This window comes from Hyla sarda, chromosome 1 (genome assembly GCF_029499605.1).
Source record: "Hyla sarda isolate aHylSar1 chromosome 1, aHylSar1.hap1, whole genome shotgun sequence".
Taxonomy (NCBI): Eukaryota; Metazoa; Chordata; class Amphibia; order Anura; family Hylidae; genus Hyla; species Hyla sarda.
This window is the reverse complement of record NC_079189.1, coordinates 354,924,585-354,951,399: the sequence shown is the minus strand read 5'-3', so window position 1 is coordinate 354,951,399 and position 26,815 is coordinate 354,924,585. Positions and strand designations below refer to the sequence as shown.

Below are 26,815 nucleotides of genomic sequence, written 5' to 3'. Positions count from 1 at the left end.
TGACAAATCAATTTCACATGGCTGCAATAAAATGCATTTCAGTTCCTATTAATGCTGCAAAACCCGATATCCTCTCCTTAGATTTATTATCAAATTAAATCACCAAAGAATTGAACAGGGACCCAAGTTTGGTTCAGAAAGACATTTCAGGGGCAATGTGAGGCAGACGTACATCTATCAATATACTGATAAGCTATAGAAAGGATTCTGGAACAGAAGAACGGAGAGTCACCATTACAGCCATAAAAATGTGTTTCTATGGAAAACTAGTAGACCCCAGCATACGCTTTAAATTACTGTGACTAGACATTCTGTCATCCAATGCATATACCTTTTCCTTATGTTCCGGTCTGATTCTGGTAACTTTAGTGATCTTCTGTTACAAATTTGTTAAACAGCATTCTTATATTTACTTATCTGGTATTAGCATTTAATCTTCTGCAAGTTCATTAGTGGAAATTACAGTAAATAGGAATATAGGCCTTATATATTTGCACTAGTGAAATAAATGGGCACTGTCAGATACAAAAACTTCTGATATGTTGTAAAGCATGAAAAACCAATAGGTTTTGCAATTGCTTTCATTAGAAATTTTTCAGTATTTTATACAGAAAAAGCCAGTCAAACAACTGCCCCCCCCTGCCTGTTTGGACACATATTAGTCCTGCTGTGTCCATGTGTCATCACCTATTTCATGGACACACTTCCTTGATTGACAGCTGTGAGCGCAGGGCTCATAGCTGGAGGAAAAATCCTCCCAGTGTCAGCTTGTGTCCCGCTACTGTCAGTGACGACAAGTTGGGAGTATTAGTTTTGCTAATGCTAGGGGAGATGTGAGCAGACAGCATACTGAGGGAGGGGGTGGAGACCAGCACAGTGAGGCCATGCCCCCTCCTTTTGAACGGAATTCAGACTAGTGAGCTAAATTAAAAGTGTAATAGAAAAAATAAATAAAGGTGCTAGATACATAAAAAATTGATGTATATGGCCAGGATTAGGTACTGAGTGATATATTTAAAAAAATGTTTTTTTGTTGGATCTGAAGGGTACGCTTTAAGGAAATCTTTCATTCAAGGTAAATTGCATTCAAAGAAACAACCTCTAAAAGGGTTGTCAAGCTGTATAACAGTGGGAAGACATAGTGGCACCTTCAGCTATATCCTGTATTTTTGATTTAACAATGCAGATGTAAGTGTCCACAAAGCTGACCTGAGATAGAAACATCTGTAAAGACAACAAGGTCACACTGTAATAGAACATGCATATGTGTAAGAAATGAGGGGTAGAAGTCTACCAAAAACAGTGGTCTGAGAAACACATGCAGACTTTGCTCGGTCCAGTATTCATGTCATTTCAGCTAGAAGGGGAGACAGCCACCACCAGACCTTGCAGTTATTTAGCTGATAACAAAAAGTTTGGACAATGAATTCTGATGGAAGACTATTGTCTCCCTTGACATCTGCTGTCGGGGAAGAGTTAGAATGGTTGACCAATTATAAAAAAAATAAAAAAGGGGGTTCAGCTGTGTGTATGGCCAGCTTTAGACCTTGGCTGAAGACAATTGGCTTAGTGAGGCGTGATACTATGTAACTATTTTTAGAATTGTAATTCATATAGTTGATATTAGTATTGCAGAAATCACACATACGTGCACACTAGATAAAAATTAGCTCATATTCCTAATACTGTTTTTAGATAATCAACAGGGATTTAATCTATAGAAGATTTTGGACAGGTCCAGATAAAATGTAGAATCAACAAAGAAAATGCTCCTCTGAATACAAAAAAAAAGGTAATTCCACAACAGAGTGATATTACCATTTTAAGAAAAATACTAACATTTACAGTGGGGCAAAAAAGCATTTAGTCAGCCACCAATTGTGTAAGTTCTCCAATGTAAAAAGATTTTCATCATAGGTATACCTCAACTATGAGAGACATAATGAGAAAAAAAATCCATAAAATCACATTGTCTGATTTATAAAGAATTTTTTTGCAAATTATGGTAGAAAATAAGTATTTGGTCAATAACAAAAGTTAATCTCAATACTTTGTTATTAACCCTTTGTTAGCAATGACAGAGGTCAAATGTTTTCTGTTAGTCTTCACAAGGTTTTCACACACTGTTGCTGGTATTTTGGCCCATTCCTCCATGCAGATCTCCTCTAGAGCAGTGATGATATGGGGCTGTATCTGGGCAACACCGACTTTCAACTCCCTCCAAAGAATTTGGAGGGAGTTGAATTCTTACGAAGCCACTCCTTCATTGCCTGGGCTGTGTGTTTGGGATCATTGTCATGCTGAAAGACCTAGCCACGTTTCATTTTCAATGCTCTTGCTGATGGAAGGAGGTTTTCACTCAAAATCTCACGATACATGGCCACATTCATTCTTTCCTTTACACGGATCTGTCGTCCTGGTCCCTTAGCAGAAAAACAGCCCCAAAGCATGATGTTTTCACCCCCATGCTTCACAGTAGGTATGGTGTTCTTTGGATGCAACTCTGCATTATTTCTCCTCCAAACATTACGAGTTGAGTTTTACCAAAAAGTTCTACTTTGGTTTCATCTGACCATATGACATTCTCCCAATACTCCTCTGGATCATCCAAATGCTCTCTAGCAAACTTCAGACAGGCCCGGACATGTACTGGCTTAAGCAGGGGGACACGTCTGGCATTGAATGGCTGTGTAGTGTGTTACTGATGGTAGCCTTTGTTATTTTGGTCCCAGCTCTATGCAGGTCATTCACTAGGTCCCCCCGTGTGGTTCTGGGATTTTTGCTCAACATTCTTGTGATCATTTTGACACCACAGGGTGAGATCTTGCGTGGAGCCCCAAATCGAGGGAGATTATCAGTGGTCTTGTATGTCTTCCATTTTCTAATAATTGCTCCCACAGTAGATTTCTTCACACCAAGCTGCTTGCCTATTGCAGATTCAGTTTTCCCAGCCTGGTGCAGGTCTACAAATTTATTTCTGGTGTCCTTTGTCAGCTTTTTGGTCTTGGTCATAGTGGAGTTTGGAGTGTGACTGTTTGAGGTTGTGGACAGGTGTCTTTTATACTGATAACAAGTTCAAACAGGTGCAATTAATTCAGGTAATGAGTCTTAAAGACTCTTAATGAAGAAGTTACAGGTCTATGAGAACCAGAAATCTTGCTTGTTTGTAGGTCACCAAATATTTATTTGTCACCATAATTTGCTAAGAAATTCTTAAAAAATCAGACAATGTGATTTTATGGATTTTTTTCTCATTATGTCTCTCATAGTTGAGGTATACCTATGATGAAAATTACAGGCCTCTCTCATCTTTTTAAGTGGGAGAACTTTGCACATATCTGCACAGGATCCTGTATGTGTGAACGTACCCTATGAAATAAAACATTTAATAAAACACTTAGCTGACAGAGGATTACTGACTGTCACCACATCAATCATGTTAACAAAGTCTGGGACTAACAAACTATATTAATCATTAGTAAAATGTGAGATTCTTTTTCTTAATCTAGTTATTGTTCAAGTACTATCTTCCAGAATCTCTTAATTCCCCTGGGCATATACCAACAGACTAGTCACCTAAAAAGGTGGTCTTTTGTATATCCAGAATAAAACAAAATCACAAGAGGGGAGATTTATCAAAACCTATGCAGAGGAATAGTTGTATCGCTTCTTTCATTTTTCACAGAGTATTTTGTCATCATAGCACACCTTCATCCTTCTAGGAAAAAATTTGCTGCAATTTTACAAGAAAACGCGCAGATAGTAACAAAAATGTAAAACGTTATTATTTTACACGTTCTAATATATAGTGGAGCCAATAAAAACATCACAGCTGAAAAATGTGGTACTGTATGTATTATGAAAGAGGAGGCCACAGCTGGAATCTATGGGGGAGATTTATCAAAACCTGTTCAGAGAAAAAGATGCCTATAGCAACCAATCAGATTGCTTTTTTCATTTTTGAAAAGGCGTGTGAAAAATGAAAGAAGCAATCTGATTGGTTGCTATGGGCAACTCAGCAACTTTTCCTCTGGACAAGTTTTGATAAAACTCCCCCTATGTACCTCATTAAAAAGACAGTCAGATCAAAGATCAATCTGTGGCAGTAGCCTATGAGAGTTAAATGGGCACTCAAGTTTTCTATGTTTTATTTGTGTTTAACCCCTTAAGGATTGAGCCCTTTTTCACCTTGCAATTCTGACCACTGTCACATTATGCATTAATAACTCTGGGATGCTTTTACCGATTATTCTGATTCCGAGATTGTTTTTTCATGACATATTCTACTTTAACACAGTGGTAAATTTTCATCGTTACTTGCATCCTTTCTTGGTGAAAAATCCCCAAATATCATGAAAATTTAGAAAATGTAGCATTTTTCTAACTTTGAAACTCTTTGCTTGTAAGGAAAATAGATGTTGCAAATAAATTATATATTGATTCACATATACAATATGTTTACTTTATATTTGCATCATAAAGTTGACGTGTTTTTACTTTTGGAAGACACCAGAGGTCTTCAAAGTTCAGCAGCAATTTTCCAATTATCCACAAAATTTTCAAAATCTGAATTTTTCATGGACCAGTTCAGTTTTGAAGTGGATTTGAGGGGTCTTCTTATTAGATATACCCCATAAATGACCCCATTATAAAAACTGGCCCCATTACAAAAAATAAGGGCTAATTTTTGTGCCATGATCTGTAGATTTTATCAGTACCACTTTTGCCTAGGTTTTACTTTTTATACATTTTTTATTATTTTTTTTGGAATAAAATGTGACAAAAAAGCAGCAATATTGTACTTTTATATGTTTACGCCGTTCACCGTACAGGATAATTAACAATATATTTTAATAGTTCAGACTTTTACGCACACGGCTATACCAGATATGTGTATTCATTTTTTTTTTAATGTTTTTTGGGGGGTAAAATGGGGAAAAACTGACATTTTACCTTTTTATTGGGGGAGGGAATTTTTCAAATTCTTTAACTTTTTTATTTTAAATTTTTTAACTTTTTTTTTTTTTTTTACACTTTAATAGTCCCCATAGGGGACTATTTATAGCAATCATTTGATTGCTAATACTGTTCAGTGCTATGCATAGGGCATAGCACTAATCAGTGTTATCGGTGATCTTCTTGTCACGATTCGGCTTCCAGGTAGTGGATCCTCTGTGTCAGCGAGGGATTGGCGTGGACCGTGCTAGTGGACCGGTTCTAAGAGGCTACTGGTTTTCACCAGAGCCCGCCGCAAAGCGGGATGGTCTTGCTGCGGCAGTAGCAACCAGGTCGTATCCACTAGCAACGGCTCTACCTTGCTGACTGCTGAGAAGGCGTGGGACAGAAGGACTAGGCAGAGGCAAGGTCAGACGTAGCAGAAGGTCGGGGGCAGGCGGCAAGGTTCGTAGTCAGGATGGGTAGCAGAAGTTCAGGTACACAGGCTTTGGACACACTAAACGCTTTCACTGGCACAAGGCAACAAGATCCGGCAAGGGAGTGCATGGGAGGAGGTCAGATATAGTCAGGGACCAGGTGGAAGCTAATTAAGCTAATTGGGCCAGGCACCAATCATTGGTGCACTGGCCCTTTAAGTCTCAGAGAGCTGGCGCGCGCGCGCCCTAGAGAGCGGAGCCGCGCGCGCCAGCACATGACAGCAGGGGACCGGGACGGGTAAGTGACCTGGGATGCGATTCGCGAGCGGGCGCGTCCCGCTGTGCGAATCGCATCCCCAACGGCCATGACAGTGCAGCGCTCCCGGTCAGCGGGACTGACCGGGGCGCTGCAGGGAGAAAGACGCCGTGAGCGCTCCGGGGAGGAGCGGGGACCCGGAGCGCTAGGCGTAACAGTACCCCCCCCCTTAGGTCTCCCCTTCTCTTTGTCCGGTAACTGCCTCCCCTGGGATGAGGACACCGGGAAAGAATGGAGGGTTTCCTCAACGGCAGGCAGTACAGCAGGAGTGGGAATGGGGAGGGAGGGCAGAGGGCGAGGCCTGGCACGGGGCAGTGTGACACCAGGACGGGGGCCATGGGGAGGCACAGAGGCTTGCCTGACGGGACTGGGAGGGGGGGAGAGGCACTTCCTGTGGCAGGCAGAGTCCCAGTTCTTGATCTCCCCGGTGGTCCAATCAAGGGTGGGGGAATGAAGCCGGAGCCATGGCAGACCGAGGAGGACCTCAGAGGTACAGCCGGGGAGAACGAAGAGCTCAATTCTCTCGAGGTGGGGTCCAATAGACATCAGGAGGGGTTCTGTGCGGTAACGCACGGTGCAGTCCAATCTGGCTCCGTTGACCGCGGAAATGAAGAGCGGCTTGACGAGACGGGTCACCGGGATGCTGAATTTATTAACAAACGACTCCAAAATAAAATTTCCAGAGGCACCAGAGTCCAAGCAGGCCACGGCTGAGAGGGAGGAGTTGGCTGTAGAAGAAATCCGCACGGGCACCGTGAGACGTGGAGAAGAAGACTTAGCACCAAAAGATGCAACACCCACGTGAGCTGGGTGCGTGCGTGCGTTTCCCAGGCGTGGAGGACGGATAGGGCAATCCACCAAGAAATGCTCAGTACTGGCACAGTACAGACAGAGATTTTCTTCTCTACGGCGATTCCTCTCTTCCTGGGTCAGGCGAGACCGATCCACTTGCATGGCCTCCTCGGCGGGAGGCCCAGGCGAAGACTGCAAAGGATGCTGTGGGAGAGGTGCCCAGAGATCTAAGTCTTTTTCCTGGCGGTGCTCTTGGTGTCGCTCAGAAAAACGCATGTCAATGCGGGTAGCCAAATGGATGAGTTCTTGGAGGTTGGCAGGAATCTCTCGTGCGGCCAGCACATCCTTGATGCGACTGGATAGGCCTTTTTTAAAGGTCGCGCAGAGAGCCTCATTATTCCAGGATAGTTCAGAAGCAAGAGTACGGAATTGTATGGCGTACTCGCCAACGGAAGAATTACCCTGGACCAGGTTCAGCAGGGCAGTCTCGGCAGAAGAGGCTCGGGCAGGTTCCTCGAAGACACTTCGGACTTCAGCGAAGAAAGACTGGACTGTGGCTGTGGCAGGATCATTGCGGTCCCAGAGCGGTGTGGCCCAAGACAAGGCCTTTCCTGAAAGAAGGCTTACTACGAACGCCACCTTAGACCGTTCTGTAGGAAACAAGTCCGACAACATCTCCATATGCAGGGAACACTGAGACAAAAATCCACGGCAGAGTCTAGAGTCCCCATCAAATTTGTCCGGCAGGGACAAGCGTAGGTTAGGAGCGGCCACTCGCTGCGGAGGAGGTGCAGGAGCTGGCGGAGGAGATGGTTGCTGCTGTAGCAGAGGCAGAAGTTGCTGTATCATGGCGGTCAACTGCGACAGCTGCTGTCCTTGTTGGGCAATCTGCTGCGATTGCTGAGCGACCACCGTGGGAAGATCAGCGAGACTTGGCAGCGGCACCTCAGCGGGATCCATGGCCGGATCTACTGTCACGATTCGGCTTCCAGGTAGTGGATCCTCTGTGTCAGCGAGGGATTGGCGTGGACCGTGCTAGTGGACCGGTTCTAAGAGGCTACTGGTTTTCACCAGAGCCCGCCGCAAAGCGGGATGGTCTTGCTGCGGCAGTAGCAACCAGGTCGTATCCACTAGCAACGGCTCTACCTTGCTGACTGCTGAGAAGGCGTGGGACAGAAGGACTAGGCAGAGGCAAGGTCAGACGTAGCAGAAGGTCGGGGGCAGGCGGCAAGGTTCGTAGTCAGGATGGGTAGCAGAAGTTCAGGTACACAGGCTTTGGACACACTAAACGCTTTCACTGGCACAAGGCAACAAGATCCGGCAAGGGAGTGCATGGGAGGAGGTCAGATATAGTCAGGGACCAGGTGGAAGCTAATTAAGCTAATTGGGCCAGGCACCAATCATTGGTGCACTGGCCCTTTAAGTCTCAGAGAGCTGGCGCGCGCGCGCCCTAGAGAGCGGAGCCGCGTGCGCCAGCACATGACAGCAGGGGACCGGGACGGGTAAGTGACCTGGGATGCGATTCGCGAGCGGGCGCGTCCCGCTGTGCGAATCGCATCCCCAACGGCCATGACAGTGCAGCGCTCCCGGTCAGCGGGACTGACCGGGGCGCTGCAGGGAGAAAGACGCCGTGAGCGCTCCGGGGAGGAGCGGGGACCCGGAGCGCTAGGCGTAACACTTCTGCTCTGGTCTGCTCGATCTCAGACCAGAGAAGAAGATCCCGGGAGACAGCCGGAGCCAGGTAAGGGGACCTCGGCTGCCATGCTGGATGATCGCAGCGCTGCCGTGGGGAATCCGATCATCCATTTAAAGTATCGCACTGCCGCAGATGCCGTGATCTGTGTTGATCACGGCATCTGAGGGGTTAATGGCGAGATCGCGGATGTCCGCCATTACCGGCGGGTCCCTGGCTGCTGATAGCAGCCGGGACCTGCCGCACATGATGCAGTCAAGGCGGAGCATAAATGTACGTCATGGTGCGTTAAGTACCACGGCACCATGACGTACATTTACGTCCATTGTCGTTAAGGGGTTAAAAAAGCTGTCCCTAGGTGTCACCTTACTACTGTCCAAAATCAGAAATTGCAGTCTGGAGTGCTGAGGTGTGTGTGCAGCCTTAGCCAGTCATAGCTCATCTCACACATTGAACTGCTCTGGGCTGTTTGTAGCAGAGTAAGGGAGGAAGTTCTCCTCTGTATGGCTTCAGATGATGGCACGCCTTCTGGGTAACACCCCTTCTCAGTCTGTGAATCTGACTGAGCAGAAAATACAGAGCAATATCAAGGTAGAAAACTTTAAAAAAAATAAAGGCAGGGGTGGTTTATCATGATGGGGGCAGTGAACTGGCAGGATTATAAAATTTAACAAGATCAGGAGAGGTACTTTTTAAGTCTTAAGTGATGTGATCACCAAGGCGGCCGGAACCACCTCCCAGACTGATAAGAATATAATCTGCACTGCTGGGCTTGGCATGGGAATAGGGTAAAATGAGTATTTGAGGTTTGGTTTCGTTTGGTTCAAATCATTTAGACACTCTATTTAGGGGAATCATTCCTTTTGAAGCCACTACCAATGTAAGTTTATACACTCAACTGGTGGACACTATTTCTCTCAGACGCACTATTAACTTTGGGGGAACTATGGGGGACCTCTGTGACGTTATTTTGGGTCACACTAGGCACTGCTGGGGCATGCTGCTATGCCAATGTGGGTAGTCTGTTACAATTATTTTGGGAATATTATGTAAGCACTATTAATTTTACAAAACTATGGAAGTGCTACTCTTTGCACATGTGTTTTGATTACACTTTGGACATTTTGCTTGGCACTGCTTGAACGAGTCTGCATAGTGGCCACAAAAATAACTGCTCTAGGCAGATAGCTTCTCTGACAGTAATAATGCCTTGAAAATAATTGTACCACAAAACCCCAATAATAGGATTGTAACATATTACATTTAAGGGAGATATTTACTACTTAGCATGTTATTGTTGGGGCCACTTTAACTGTTAAGGCACTGTTGGTGCCATTTTTGCATTGAAAGAAGTGTCAGGGAATTCTCGCTTAGACAGAGAAGATGAAGAATATGACTATTTACAATCAGAGAAGATATTACTTGTGAGTCACTATATGTAAGTGTTGCAAATGGAATTATATTTTGGCAGTCCCCTAGACTATGTTCACACACAGTATTTTTGAGCCTTATTTCCAAATTACCTAAGTAATTTCTTGGATAATAGTATAGGTTACAGATTGGGGAATGTAAATACATTTGTACTGTAAAAAACACACAAATAGACTGAAAAGAAGGTTTATGTTTATTCTCCACTCTAACTCATGGATGCTTGACTTCAATGTTAAAGGGGTATTCCAGGAATTTTTTTTATTTGTCTATGCTACAGAGGCTGTAAAGTTAGTGTAGTCCATAATATGGTGTCTGTAGCTGTCTCTAACCGCTGGTCTCATATTCTTATGTGATCTTTGCTCTGGGTGTTCATTTTTAACTGCATACGAAATGACTCCTGTCTCGGGTATTTCCCAGGATGCAGTGCAGCCGAGACGCAACCTCCCTAGTCAGGTGATTACAGGGAGCCTGTCTGCTCCAATGGGTGGAGTGACCACAGGGAATTAGCAACAGCTGGAGGCACCCTGATTAGAAAGCACTGACCTTTTTCATTGAATCTAGCTTGTTTGTTGTCCAATGGGTGGGGTGGCTGATATGTGGGAGGTAGGAAAGTGGAATTCTGGGATTTGTAGTAAATCACAAAAAGAAAGATACAGCTTTATGGTAATCTCACAACACAGTCATTTAACCCAAAGACAAGCGCAGATCCTTCCTAAGCATGTCCATTACTGTCTGGCAGGTAGGTCCTAAGTCACCTTATGGTGGATAACCCCTTTAACATCATAATCGTAAAATACAAGTTTTATAAAATACCAGTAGCTCAGCTGTAGGATTTTTTTAACTTTATTTTCAATACGGTTATGTTTTCTAACATTGATTTTTTTTCCCTACTACAAATCTGAAGTTATAAAAACAAAAACAAAAAACACATTGTTTACAAAAGTACAGTATATCTTATAATACACAACCTGCCAAAGTCATGTTTTTATACAGTCTAGCTGAATAGATTATTTATGGGGTTAAGTCTATATCCATATAGTACCCATACAGTATGAAATGCACAAAAAGGAGATGGGGAAAAATATGTGTAATACCATCACATAAAATCAAAATGTTAAAATAAGCACACAGACATAATTGTGTATCACACTGATTGCTACCACACTTACCTGTATCCATCAATAAAACTTGCGTTGATATAGTCAGAGCCCTCTACACCACGGATCGGCTGTAGACATACCCTTGTGGACTCATATGGCATAATATTAACAAGGCGGTTTTTAAATTTATTACATGGAAGATTGGCACTGATAAACCGTGACGTGTGAGCTTTCGAGCTTGCGAGGCGCTGTAAAAGAGAAGTAGCTTAGATATAACAACAAACATTTAGTAATACTTTTAACATGATATACATAGATTCATTTAATCCCCTGGCAGAATATATCCCCTGGCAGAATATATATTTTTATACAAAAAAAAAAAATAGAAAACAGTATTAAAGAAGTTCAAAATGTAGATATTAAAAGAGTACATGTCACCAAATCAAACTTAAAATATAGTGTTCCTTGTGTAATTAGCAGACACTTTCCCGTTTACTTGCTAATAAAATTATCAGCATAAATATGTTTAAAATGTAATAGAAAAAAAACGCCCACTAGGTGGCTCTGTTATGTTCCCTGCCACAATTAATACAGTGAGTTTGGTCTCCTCTCAGCCTGACAGAAGTCCAAACTCAGGAAGTGCTTCTCTGCACTGAGCTTGATTGACAGCTGCACATAAAGTGAAAGCTGCACAGACTGAAATCTGCAGGAGCGCCTCACTGATGGCAACACAGACTGAAACATGCACAGAGCCTGAGGTCTTCAATTTATCACAGCTCTGCAATCATGTGAGGGCAGAAGTGGTCCCCCAACAGGCTTCAGTGATGTCAAGTATGCTGGGAAATGCCCACTTTCTCCTGCTGGGAAATTGCACTATGTGAGCTAGAAGAGAGGTAAGATACACAGCTTTTTAAAGCTCTGACAGGGCTGGAGGGGTGTTAGGAGTAGTTAGGGAGTACATAGCCTGAGTTAGTTTGGACAGGTACTTTTTAAAGGGGAATTCCAGCCAAATCCAGACAAAAACTTTAAGTATCACTGTACAACATTAAATGAGTTTCACGCCCCACTCCTATTAATTAAAAATGGTCTGTAGCATGGAATTCAATGGGCATTGTATGGGTGCCTCTCAACTGTATGATCCAGCATGGACTTCAAGAACAGGCAAAAAATTAGCACATGAACAATATCAGCTGCAATACCAGACACAACCGATGGATAGTTTGGAGTCATTAATGAGAAAAAGTAACCCTTTTAAAGTCTCAGGCATCCCTTTATCACCACGTCTTTTATCTTAGGAACAGAAGTAGTGCTAAACCAATATATGCTTATTCTTGTACATAAGACTTGAAACAGGAAACTTTGACTACTAATATTTTCACCTCAAAAGCAGAAGTGGTGCTTAGCCAATATATGCATATATATATTATATACATTAAGAGGGGAATTCATCAAGCTATTTATAACCTTATTTTTAAGTCTAAAATTGTGACACAAAAAGTCTTAGTCACTTCCCATGAGACTTTTGTGAGACTTTTCATTTTGATCATATTTGAAAGTGAACCACCATTTGCAGTGCTTTACACTTGTTTTATGCAGTGGACTGATTCATTATGTGCTACTTTTCTCAGAAAGTCACAAAAAAGTCGCAGTGGACGACTTTTAGATACACACCCACACTCATTTACTTCTGCCCTGTAAAGCAGTCTGAACAGGTACCATGGGCATAGGAGCCGGTAAATTCATCAAGTGGCGTGCAACGTTTGATGAATTTGGCGCAGGAAGGTAACATCAAACGCAACTTTTCTGCTCTAAAAAAGTACACATTCTAGACAACAATTGATGAATTCCCCTCTAACTGCATAAAAAGTATAAACGTAAACATACATAACCTGAAGCCATATATTAGCAAGTAAATATTTACCTTAAATTCTAATTCCATCCCTGTGACATTCTCTCCAGGCTCTATCTGTGTCAGCTTTTGAATATATGCATACAGGTTTCTAGCTGGCACTTCGGTATTTCCACATGTCACTGCCTCCAGCAGGGCATCATGGATAAAGATATACTGGTCCTCTGTTTGAACCATGTAGTTTCTCTGAGCTCTCATTAAAGTCACATGACCATAAATATCTACAGTCTTTTCATGCCGTATTCTCTCCAGCATGGCATCTATAACAATGAAGCAGCCCGTTCTGCCCACTCCAGCACTAGAAGAGAATAAAGAGAAATGCAATAAGTTGCTTAGGTAGGTCAACAATAAGATACAATTTTAAGATTTGTGCACAAGCAGTCCAGATATTCTTTGACGGAAATATTATTGTAATAAATGAGTAATGCCTTTTAGTTATCATGGGAGTCATGAGAAAATGGGAGCATCACTTTTTATACAGCAAAGCAATGCTTTATGGGACTGAGTGCTGCTATTGTCTAGTGAAGCTGTGGTTGGCCATTCATTAAACCACTGGAATTGTTAAATAGATGATGCTATTGTGCAATGAATGCTATCTTTCGTATCTTGATATGTTGCATCCTTGTTTGGGAAAATGTTTTATTTTTTTTTTATTTTTTTTTATTCAATAAGCAAATTAGCTCTTTGGCACATTTGGGCATGAATGTATTTCTAGAGGCACAACATACTCTATTCAGCAAAACCAGCGATTTAATTTGTCAAAGCTGGTGGAAGACTTCCTACAGTATGTTGCATAGTAGGTGTAGATGACCTTTACTGACATAGAATATTGGTGAACTTCATTAAGACCCTAGAACACATGAGGAAGAAATGTCCTAAATTGATTAAATCATGTGCACCACATTAATACATTTCTCTATTTTATCAAGTGACTTTAATAATATTAAAAATGACATTACCAGAGCACAAAGATGAAGTTTCTGAATAGATGAGGATTTTTAGTTACATTATATCGTAAAAATGTTTGCAGGAATTTACTGTATTATGGTCTATTCACACGTACAGTATTCTGTGCAGATTTGATGCGCAGGATTCTCTGCTGCAGATTTCAATGTAAACTCAACACAGCTTGAAATCCTGCGCATCAAATCTGTGCAGAATACTGTACATGTGAATAGACCCTTAATGTTCAATAATACTGTACATGAGCACAGTCCTAGACAGCAGCACCACAGATAATTTGAGCCCGGGCCAAATGTCTTTACAAATAACCCTACATAGACAAATGAACTATGCATCATATTTTAATAAGCAGTCTCGAGTTTCACCTCTAAAAGAAGCATTGTTATTTCAATGGCAAGTTGACAAAACAGTGTAGGTAATGGGCCATTATAATATGCTCAGATTTTCTTTGGCATTAATTATCTATTAGATCTCCATAAAACATATGGCTAAGAATTTGCTAATCAGAGAAACTCCATCTAGAAATGCTTTTCCTCCTTACTAGAAGTTTCAAAGCTAAATACTACTTTGTGTTCCTTGGCCACTAAAGAGACTAATGAAATGATAACAGGAGCTGCAAAGAATAGCGTCTTAATTAAGTTCGGCTCCTCCGAGTGCTCTAATATGAATTCACGCAAGTCAGTGTCATAATTAAGACTGCTTGGTACAGCCATGAAAACGCTAACAGATACCTTTGCTAATGGCTTCAAAGAGATCTCACGTAATAAGATGTGACATACCAGGATGACATTTACACTTTTGCCGCAGTAACCCAGAAATGGCATTAGTCACTGTTATCTGATCATTAAGGGAGAACACCACAGGGATTGTGGTTTAGAATTACTGTTGCCTCACATAGTAATCATTTTTAACAAGTTGTCTCACCAAAAGTCTGGTATGCATAGCAATGATTCATTCTGTAGCTGCAATATTACAATGTTCTGTAAAGTAGAACCGAGGCTTTGTCAATTGTCATGTGCTGCCGACAACAACATAGATATCAAAGTTACTCTGACAAATCAATAGGTAAAGAAGTAGTAGGTTGTAGATTCCTACTATAAAGTATTTTTTCACTACTGTAGATCTTTGGAAAAACTAAGAGTACATACTTAATAAGATTGTACATTAAATGCATGAAGTTATAGTGAATCAAACAGAAACAATGCTCATTCTATATATATACATACTGAACTCATGCCATCTGCAAGGAGCTAAAACAACTTCCCCTGAGATTTTAAAGTTGTGTTAAAGTTTTTAAGTTTAGCTGTTTAAAGGCTCTGGAGATCATTACACCAGCAGTTGGAGCAAGACTAAAGCGTTCACCTAGAGGCCTCCATACTCCTACCTGACTATCACAGAGCTTGAATTAGTTGCTAAAGAAGATGCAGTTCTAGTCCATAGCAGTCCAAATTTCTTGTTTATGACACCGACGCAAAAGAAGGTGACAGTAACTAAATGTCAATGACAGGACTTCTAATGCATGTCGTAATACCAAATTGCCTTCTGCAAAGTGCTTGCAAATGGTCTGGGTAGAGACAGAGGTGTGTCATGAAGGTGTCCCCTGTTTCTGGATGGTGGAAAAGGAAACTGTGAGAGCTGCTTGTGTTTGTTGGCAGATCATATTATCTACTCTGATCTACTGGTGGTCTGTCTGAGTTGCCCGAAGCCTGTTCACTATGAGTTTATGTTTCCACATAAACTCTATCAACACCTCCTAACAGCTTGGTCAGCACAGCCCATATGGTGGGTAATTCACAGAAATGACCATACTGCTGCTTCTCACAGTCCAGTGATGTGCCCCCTTTCAAAGTCTGTCAACTGTACACATTGGGGGAGATTTATCAAAACCTGTCCAGAGGAAAAGTTGTTGAATTGCTCATAGCAACCAATCAGATCGCTTCTTTCATTTTTCAGAGGCCTTTTCAAAAATGAAAGAAGCAATCTGATTGGCTGTTGTTGGAAACTCAGCAACTTTTCCTCTGGACAGGTTTTGATAAATCTCCCCCAGTGTGTGAGTTGAGACATGCCTAGCAGTCAATGATCTTTCACTAAGAGGTACACTACACAAAAGTACCAGACAGCCTTTTTATAGAAAGGCAGGGGAAGCACTTTTACGCCCTCGTGTGGCATGACCCAGTGTATAATCAGACATTTATAATCATGTACATATGTGAAACATAACTGCATGCTGAGTTTTGTAGCAATCCAACATTTTTTTCAGTGTATATTATTTTTTTTGTCAATGAGTTTATCTATCTTGTCAGGCACAGCAAGTGCTTTTTATTTAGGTTTTGGGAAAGCTTTGTGGTTCTTAGATTTCTAGGGAATAATATGACACAGACATATTGTGTAGCTGTAACAGGTTACTTCCTCTTCCAATAGGCAAAGCTTTTATGTAGATTTTGTACCCAGATTTTATAGAGTGCAAACCTCGTAGGATACACCCTCTAGTAGAAGGTTGTACAGGGTTGTTTTCTCTAAAGACAATGTAACATCCTATAATAAGTGGAAGGGACATTGACCCAAGGGTCGAATAATCTGTTTTTACTTCTAGAATGGGGGTGTGGTCACTGGCACCGTTAAGGGGTGCTGTTTTTATTTGGAACAATTGTATGTGTATTCTCAACTTAAAGAGTCTTTGATCCTCCATATGAGATGGTTCGGGTCATTTCACAACTTTAAAATGGTTCAGTTTAAGTCTATGGAGTCATTCTAGTATACCCACAGTTGCATTGGGCACAAGGAAAAATAGACCCAAAACAATACATTATATACTGCACAATATATATATAAAACATTTTTTTTTACCAGATGTTACTTAAATCTGAACCTCTTAATAAATAATACATGTGAAAATTGTATTGTTACTGTATGCAGCAACCCTGATAATTCTCGCGTTATTTATCAGAAGAACTCCAAAACTAGCTTTGTAATATCCTTTGAGTCTCCGAACTCATAAATCAGAAATATTTCATTTGAGTCTCACTGTCAATCAAACATATACTATATCTGCACTTGCAACAGCGCTTCCACAGCGGAGTATTTACGTCTAACGTTACCTGGGGAAGCAGAGTTTATTTATTATGTTTTAAAGACTGGCCTGGGCCAACACTAACAAAGATTTCATCTAGAGGCCTCAAAGGGAAACTATTTTATTTTACAGCTTTCTTACTTACTTGCTTTCTTACTGGATTTTCAAGGTTGTTGTATCCACCATCTGTTGCTAACACTTTTACAAAATATTACATAGTGTTTCTTTTACGCAACTTAATAAAGTTAAACAATTGCATGATGATTATTTTTCTTGAAAATAATGACTTGCTTTTGGTTGCAGCCCAGATATTTTCAATCCCAGCTGAGCATGACATGTTTCAGGATATGGAAGGACATAGAAGTGTAAGGGATATAGGTACAGCTGGGAAAGCTCAGTTATACCCCTGTCCAGATCCCCGTTATTGGGTTATAAAAACATTTTTACATTTCCTGCAGATGGTCAAATTCTTTTCTTCACCAGTAATGCTCATTCGGAATTCATTGCGGACAGCTGCTGGCTTTGATATAACAAAATCACTTGCGCACAAAAGAAGTGCAGTCACTAAGATCTCCTCTACCTTATACAAACATCTGATGAGTAAACAAAGCCTCGCTGATGCAGTGTGTGCCCACAAATAAAATAGCCCATTACATGCATTCATACAGATAAAATAGCTTGATGCACATCTAATAAGCCATGCTGCACAATCAAAGTGAAAACAGATGTTGGGAAATAACTGAAAGCCGAACGTTCACCAAACTGCGATAATATTCTTAAGATAATACCTGCCCTTAATGTAAAACAGCTTTAAAACCTGGAACCTGATATACATATTCTCTGGAATTTATAGCATTTTCCTAAAGTACGGCAAAACTGGAATGCAATGAGTACATTCATAGTATATAATGTACACTGCCCTTACATCTTTTCTTTGTATTTTAAAATCCCAGCAAATGTTCTTGGAAAGTTTTGGACCGTGTGCATTTTAGTACAAAGCATATTGTTTAATATATCATCTAGAATTTATATAAATGTAAATGTATTTAGTATACCATAAAGTGTTTTTTCTGAAAAACAACCCTTTTGAATGGGAAACACTGCAGTCGCCACACCCCAGATAAACCTAAATAGTCATAAAGAGACAGATTGCTCCCCTTCAGAGGCAATGAAGTGTTGCTAGGCAGCCACTCAAATGACTACATATCTACCAGAGCCATTTTAGCCTGCTCTGTAAGGTTAAAGAAGTATTCCTATTTTAACTTTTAAGGCATATTGAAAGGCAATGGAGTGAATGTCTGATATACCGTATTTGGTTCCCACCTATCTTGAGTATGAGTGTCCCATGCAACTCCTGTTAAAGGGGTACTACTTATTAGCTGATGAATACTACAGAGGAAATTCTTTCCTTTTTGGAACACAGAGCTCTCTGCTGACATCATGACCACAGTGCTCTCTGCTGACATCTCTGTCCATTTTAAGAACTGTCCAGTGTAGGAGAAAATCCCCCTAGAAAACATATGCTGCTCTGGACAGTTCCTAAAATGGACAGATATGTCAGCAGAGAGCACTGTGCTCGTGATGTCAGCAGAGAGCACTGTGTTCCAAAAAGAAAATAATTTCCTCTGTAGTATTCATCAGCTAATAAGTACTGGAAGGATTAAGATTTTTTAATAGAAGTAATTTACAAATCTGTTTAACTTTCTGGCACCAGTTGATTTAAAAAAATAAATTCTTCCACCAGAGTACCCCTTTAACATCAATCAAGTTATGAAAGGTGCACACAAATATTCGCCTTTTTTCAGCTTCCTGATAACCTCTAGCTATTGTAGGCAGACTGGAGGGGCCTTTGTTTGTGAGATAGGTGTGGGTCTCAAAAGTGCAACCTGCATCTATCGTTTATTGTACACAGTGGACATGCCATAAATGTTGAGATAGAAGTACCTCTTTAAGTTCTTCAGATGCTCTCAGAGAGTTACTGGCTGCCTTAGGCTAAGTTTTCACTTGTTTTTTTTTCCTGCATTTTTGGGGGCCAAAAAAAATCCAGAAATAACGCCAGTGCAATTTCCTGCATCTGACGTTTTTTCATTTGAGTGGAAATAGCATTTTTTTGGCACCTTTGGCATTTTTTTCCAAAATTTGTTTGTTTAAAAAAAATTAATAAATGAATAAAAAATGTATTTAACAAAATTTTTATATTATAAAAATTTTATAACAAAATTTTAATAAATTTTTTAGAAAGTGTGTGTGTGTTTCACTTTTTTCCCCTCTATTTTTTTTTAGGTAGTACTACGACTGCCAGCATGGAACAGACTGTTCCATGATGGGAGTAGTAGTACCTGTACTAATAGACATATCTTAATTGGTGTCACTCCTGACACCAGATGCGATCATCCTATCTTTTGCAGAGATATCACTGGCTGGCCGGAGTATAGTGCAGAGATGCGAGTGCTGTAGAGAGCAGCTCCGCATCTCTGCGATAGGACGATCGCATCGGGTGTCAGAGTGACATCCACTGTGATCTGTCCTTAACTGCAGGTACTACTACTCCGATCATGGAGCACACTCTGCTCCATGCTGGGAAATGTAGTACCTGAATTAATAGACAGATCGCAGTGAGTGTAACTTCTGACACCTGTTGTGATCTGTCTATTAATGCAGGTACTACAGCTCCCAGCACTGAGCAGATTTTGCTCCATGTTGGGAGCAGTAGTACCTGCAGTTAAGGAAAGATCAAAGGAGATGTCACTCCTGACACCCGCTGTGATCTTCCTGTATAATGTATAGATGCGGGCAGCCGGCCGCTCTTCTATGGTCCCCTGCACAGACGTATATATACACCTCTTCATATTTCCCACAGAGAGTTGTGATTGGTTGGAACCATCTGGCCAATCACAGCTCTCTGCAGGAAATATGAATATGTGTATATATAGGTAGTCTGATGATACACCGGATGGTGTGAAACAATATTGTCACTACTTCTAGTTGGCGTCCTTACCCGACCTGACTGTTTTTACCGCATGCACAAGAAATAAAGAAGCTATATATATATATATATATATATATATACACAGCAGTGCAGGAGACCATAGAAGAGCGGCCAGCCGCATCTATAAATTATACAGAAGGATTGCAACGGACCTGGAGCGATCTGTCAATTAGTACAGATACTACTACTCCCATTATAGAACAGTGTGTTCCATGCTGGGAGTACTACCTAAAAATGTAAAAAAAAAGTGAAAAACACACGCACACTACATTTTTATTATTGTCGGCTACATTTTTCGGGCCCTGCCCGCACACATAAATTGATCCCTGTTTAAAAATTTATAAAAATGTTGTTATAAAAAAGATAAATTTAGTTAAATACAATTTTTTCTTATTTTTTTTAATGGTACCCCACAAAATTTTATTAAAAAGGTATCTCCATCACTTTTTTGGATTGCTTAAGTCAAAAAAGAACAAAACAAAAACAATGCCAAAGTTAAAACTCACATGGCATTTTTCTAGGCATTTTTTTTTTACTCCCATAGACTTCTATAGGAGAAAAATGCCACAATTTCATGGGAAAAAAACGCCATAGGCTCAACATGCTGCGACTTTGCAAAACCGCCAAGGAGCTGAAAAATGCTCAAAAAGAGTGAAAAAAAAACGCCAAAAGGATAAAAAAATAAATAAAAAACGCCAAACTGAAAAATGCAAAGTGGAAAAAGAATTTTCCATTTTTTCATTGATTTACAGCTAAGACAGGGCCGTTTTGGGCAAAATGCCAAAAAACTAGTGAAAACTTATCCTTAGATGTGTACAACAGAGATATTCAGAGAATGTTGGAATATAAGTGCCATGCTATTGTTTAAAGGGAAACCTTTACAACTGCAGAAATTACAAACTGCATAGTTTTTATGGCCAGAATATACCTTTCAATAAAGTATTAATCAAATTAATCACAACAGTCAGAATGTTTCAATGTCTGGTTGTTGGCAATACAGTACATTGTAGGCAATACAGTACATTAAAAAGTACCTGTCATCAAACCCTATTTTCTGAACTAACTCAGATTATATTCCCTAACTACCCTAACATCCTTCTTGCCCTTTAAAAAACTCTGTATCATACCTTTCCCCTTGCTCACATTGTGTGAGCTCCCAGCAAAAGAAAGTGGGCATTCCCCAGCAGGCACAACACTGAAGTCTGCAGTAGCTGTGCCTCGCCATGCCCTGCACGCACTTCCTGAGTTTGGTCTCCTGCCAGGCTGGAAGGAGACCAAACTAACTGTTTAGCTTGTGGCAGGAAACAGAACAGAGCCACCTAGTGGCCATTTTTTTTATCACATTAAAACATAAGTTACAATATATTAAAAGTTTAGTTTAGTTTGTTGACAGGTACTCTTTAAATTATCTCTTTCAATGATCAATCATACCTGCAGTGTACAACCATTGGCCCTGCATCTGGAGGATTGCATGTTTTCACCCTTCTCAAGAATGCAAGGAAAGGTGTTGGATGTTCTGGAACACCATGATCCGGCCATGCTGTAAACTGGAACTGTCTCACTTCTCGCTTTTCACTTGATCCGTTCTGTCAAACAGAGAGTATGGCTTTAGAGTTACAGCTTATCAAAAATATATTATTGAAGATGGATTTTTGATGAATGATGGAAATAAAGCATTGGTAAAGAGTAAACATTCAGGAGCATCTAAAAAAACATTTACAATGCTGTGCATATTATGGCCTCTATTTCATAATAACATTGGAAACAGTTGATTTAAGGGCAGAAACGGCAATTGTTTAACACAATAGCATGTCTGCTGTTCCAACCACTGATATACACAGCTGCTGTATCTATGGTATCCATCATTAGAATGGCAGACATAGGATTAAAGGGTTACTCCGATGGAAAACATTTTTTTAAAAATAAACTTAGCCAGAAAGATAAACAGATTTGTAAATTACTTCTGTTTAAAAATCCTAATCCTTCCAGTACTTGTCAGCTGCTGTATGCTAAGTACTGGAAGGATTAAGCTTTTTATATAGAAGTCATTTACTAATCTGTTTAACTTTCTGGCTCCAGTCGATTAAAAAAAAAAAAAAAAAATATGTTTTCCACCGGAGTACCCCTTTAACAACCATATCCAATCTACTGTTGAACCAACAGAAGCCTGTAACATTTCTGCTAATATCTAGGAGCAAGTAGATGGTATATCTATTATCAACATCATCATAGGATTTTATTTAAACTACGGTATGTTGTCATTTAGACTGGAATATGAACTTTTACAAAAACAATTGCCAATTTGGGCAGCCATTGGCTGCTGTTTTTTCCTCTCTGCCATTATTACTGGATTAATCCAGTAAATATCCTGACAACTGACTCCCAACTGAGGGTCACCCACACTAACGTAAATATGCAGATTTATAGAGCGGTGACCCTCTTTCTAACAAGCTACCGTGTAGCAGTTGGGGAGATATGCAGCAAAATGCATACATGCTAATTTTGAGAAACTAGCAAAGGGGTGTTCCCACTGCTTTTCCAGCAATCCTGACACTGCCATCTTTATCCTGTCCAGGCACAGAGGCCACAGCACTAACGATGACTATGACACATTTCAGCAGCAGAAGTGAATATTGAGGAAGGGGCTGGTGGAATGGGAGGGAGATGGTGGCGTCAAGATTGCTAAACGAGCAATGGGAAATCAAATATAATTTTTTTTGCATATCTCTGAAGCAGATGGAAGGGTTTTGGTAAGAGAAACATTGTTAGAAAGGGGGTCACTCGAACAATAAGCATGTATATTCAGGATAGTGTGGGTGACCCTCCTGTCAGTTTCCCTTAAGGGTTGGGCCCTGCCACACAGATTCCTGCCTGATCCAGTATAAGGACGTAGTGTGTACATTAGGACCCTTTATTTGATGGCTCATAAAGCTAAAAAAGGCACCTTGAAGCAAGGAAGGGAAGTAGAAGTCTGGAGTCTGAAAACTTTTTATTGTTTGGTCTGAGAGCTACACATGCATTGCAAAATGTTAAAAATGGTAGTATGCTCTGCCTCCTTACATACTGTATAATTCTTACAGAGATTTACTTGAGTCTCTTGAGCCCTGGTGCTTAAAGTTTACATAGGGTGCTAGGGTCAGTTTATTCATGCAAACACAAGAACATATTGTTTAACTAAAATTAAACCTGATATCACAGAATGATGCTGTTGACTATAGACATGGCATGGTGGTGGGGGAAAAGGGGTATGTTGGAGAAGAGGTCAGGGTCTATGTTTAATTTAAACCTGCCACTGATAGGTAAGTTATATTATTTACTTAATATAATATGTGAAAGAAATATAAATGATTAAAAGAGTGAAAGACGCCTATGCACAATGTATAATATTATTAATGCCATAAGAATAATTGAAACCAGGGCTATATCTTAAATATATGCCACCACCACCAGCTATAGTTCTGTAAAAATCAGGATTTCTGTAATGACCTCTTATAACTGACTAGTCAATAGTCCATATAAAGGATTCTATACAAATGTAAAGGTGTCAATACATTACAGCACAGTGAAACAGAAAGAGCAGGCTTACCTTGTAAAGAGCAAATGTCCGAACACAGTAAGTGGCAAGTTCTACTGTGTCGAGCAGAGTAACTTGAATAAGGCCATATGTTTCTGTACCTCTGCTTGGCCAGTACTGGTCACATTTAATCTAAAAGAAATTAGCAGTGTATTAGTAATGTAAATACATAGAATTATTTTTTTCGGCACAGCAATATTTTTATTTATGTAGCACAATAACTTCCTTGGTGCTGTGCAATGTGTGTAAGATAAAGTGTGAATATACAGTAGTTATAGCAAAATAAGGAGACCTAAAAGAGTATATGGTCTGTAACTGCAGTTGTTAATTTCATTATTGTCAGAAAAGGATCAGCAAATCCTTGTTTGTTAGCTGACTGCATTATTTATGCAACCGCAAAAGTCATCGATTGTTGGCAGCACATCTTACCTTGTAAAAAGGGCATGTGTTCTCAACAATGAAGGAGGCAGACAGAGGACCAACAATCACTCGATCATTTATGCCAGGAAATTCCCGACAAATACAATGAGGGACATTTATCAATGTTTGCTTATGTATTCTTTTTTTTTAGTAATTTTTTCCTTACTTTATTTTTTGCTTATGTGTGACTTATTTATCAACTGGTTTCAGCCTGTTGATAATTTTCTTTCACTTAAGCAATTTTTCCTTTTTTACTTTGGTAGTAGCTTTTTCTGCTCCATGTTTGAGCTGGAGCAAATTTTGTAAATTTTTTACCTTGTTGTAACTTTTTTTTACCTTGTTGTGACTGTCGCAGTTGATAAATACCCGACTAAAGCAAATCCATTTAGAAAAATTTACTACATAAGCAAGTTTGAATTTTCTTGCTTTTCTTGTTCTTCATGCAAATTGTCACACGAAAACACACGTAGTCGCAGTTGCGACAATTTTGCGACCATTATAGTAAATAAAACCTGACTAAACCTGTTGATAAATGTCCATCAATATCCTTACCCTACCATTAGTCAAACATATGCTAAGACAGTCTCTTTTGGCATATGTTTAACTGGTATGCAGTGTTATATCTTTAACCCACCTTCTCTTAAAAGCATAGATACCAACAATAAAATAGGCATTAGAACACAACTGATTACTTAAAATCACATTCTTCCTATCTATAAATGTTCCAGATGATTCTGCAGACAGACAGTCATATGGACTTCAATAAAAAAAAAAAGAAAAATTGGCCAGAAAGCATTCTCACATGAATGTATGTGACAGTGTTATCTCTGTCTGGAGTCTTAATGGCTAAAGACTTAAAGGGGTACTCCAGTGAAATTTTTTTTTTTTTTAAATCAACTGGTGACAGAAATTCATTTATTTTTGGAACACAGCGCTCTCTGCTGACATCACAAGCACAGTGCTCTCTGCTGATATCTCTGTCCATTTTAGTAACTGTCCAGAGCAGCATATGTTTGCTATGGGGATTTTTTTCCACTCTGGACAGTTCTTAAAATGGACAGAGGTGTCAGCAGAGAGCACTGTGCTCGTGATGTCAGCGAAGAGCTCTGTGTTCCAAAAAGAAAACCATTTCCTCTGTAGTATTCAGCAGCTAATAAGTACTGGAAGGATTAAGATTTTTTAATAGAAGTAATTTACAAATCTGTTTAACTTTCTGGCACTAGTTGATTTAAAAAAAAAGTTTTCCACTGGAGTACCCCATTAATCTGCTGGATGACTACATGTAACAATGCCTCCCTGGAACTTTCCAGCAATTCCATCAGTTTTTCAGTGTCAGACTGTTAAAAGAGTTCCCAATACTTACAAGTAATCTTGATAATTTTAGCCACTTTACAATACAACCAGTGACTATACGGTATATATCTAGAGGCAGTAATGTAACATTCATAAAAATCCTAAGAGTTACAGTAAGGTCAGTCAAGGGCCATTTATATGTTTAGCTGTCATAAATTCAGGTAATTTAGGATGGATAGTTCAAAAGTTTATTACATGCCATGTAAAAGCTAGGGACATGCATTTTTTACACATGTCTATTAATAAATAATGAAAAATGAATAAAACACTGCAAGAAAAAACAGGATTTGCTGAACCATTCACCAATTCATTCACACATAACAGCGGTCAACCAAGGGGCAACTGGGTTGTGAAAAAAAAATGGATTGTTCTATGAAATGCTCCTTTCTGAGACATCTGTGGAGATTAGAGGAAGATGATGTACTTAATTCTGGTGGCGCTAGGGTCCACAAGTGCACTTATTTGCATTGCAATGTTGTAGATATTTAGTTTATATTGCATTCTATGTGAATAAGCTGAAAGGGAAATGGTAATGTGAGGGAATGTAGTCATGTGCATATATATGCATATATTGTGTGTGTGTGTGTGTACATATATATAAATATGCAGGAAAACTGTATACAAATTACAAAAAAAAAGCTAATTTGAATACTAAAGTGTAGGGAAGAGAAGAATAGAGAGTCTTACACAGTATGCTATCTAACCTAAGGCCAGCCCTGAGCGGGCTTAAGGTACTCCATTCCATTCCGACACTGACTATGAGCACTGCAATATCATAATAGCTCGTAACATTGCTGTACCTTGTGAAAGCCTAATAGATTTATTATTCACTCAAGCATTACTATGCCTGATATCCTTCAACTTCACTTCTTATATGGCGAATACCTGCGGCCATCAACGGAAGGGACCCGCGGTTAATACAGGACATCACCGATCTAACCTCTCAGACGCGGCGATCAAAGCTGACCGCCGCATCTGAAGGGAAAGTGACACTAACCCAGCTGCTCAGTCGGGCTTTTCGGGACCGCCGCGGTGAAATCGCGGCAGTCCCGAACAGCTTACAGGACCTTGGTGTCGGCTCCGTGCTGGGATCCCCTGCTTGGCCGGCGCTCTCCCTCGACGTCATCACATCGTCGCGCACGCCGTCCCGTCATCCAATAGGAGCGGTGTGCGTAGCGACGTGATGACGGCGACGGAGAGCGTGGGAAGAAGACGTCCGGAGAGTCGGGGACACCGTGGGGACGCGGCAACAGCGATGGAGCGACATCCAGGGCAGCAATGACGGGTCCGGAGCGGCGGGGACACGTGAGTATTGACTACTATCCAGTGGTCTTCAACCTGCGGACCTCCAGATGTTGTAAAACTACAACTCCCAGCATGCCCGGACAGCCAACGGCTGTCCGGACATGCTGGGAGTTGTAGTTTTGCAACATCTGGAGGTCCGCAGGTTGAAGACCACAGTTGGGTTCAGAATCTTTATTTTTTTTGATTTTGCACCTATAAATTGGGTGCGTCTTATACGCCGGTGCGTCCTATAGGGCGAAAAATACGTTACATTAACAGTAGTGAAATAAAATTGGCTGAGATAAACCCTTGTTTACAGTGCAGTTTTAGTTTCATTTTTAATCTTCTTGGCGGTAGTCATAATGCCCAAACTGTGTGGGTGACCTCCCACATGCCCAAACAATGCACATTTCAGTGAATATTATAGAATCTGGAAATAAATGTCAACATACTTAAACCAAATGAATAGAAACCTGAACTGCATTTGTAGAACAACTTTGCAAATACTGAAATTCTGCATAAGCAATACATTCGTCTGAAATGGATGCA

General features: G+C 40.4%; 1 protein-coding gene across 42 annotated transcripts in view; it reads right to left on the bottom strand.

Moving 5' to 3' along the window:
* The window catches only part of PTPRD (protein tyrosine phosphatase receptor type D), a 1,959,121-nt gene that overhangs the window by 15,782 nt on the left and 1,916,524 nt on the right, over nucleotides 1–26,815 (bottom strand). For all 42 annotated transcript variants that reach the window (XM_056521458.1, XM_056521449.1, XM_056521479.1 and 39 more), the window contains 4 exons: nucleotides 23,222–23,341; nucleotides 21,067–21,221; nucleotides 12,626–12,911; nucleotides 10,774–10,952 (listed from right to left, as the gene is read on the bottom strand). In XM_056521458.1, coding sequence (XP_056377433.1) covers nucleotides 10,774–10,952; nucleotides 12,626–12,911; nucleotides 21,067–21,221; nucleotides 23,222–23,341 — 740 coding nt within the window. The remainder of the gene's footprint in view (nucleotides 1–10,773; nucleotides 10,953–12,625; nucleotides 12,912–21,066; nucleotides 21,222–23,221; nucleotides 23,342–26,815) is intronic.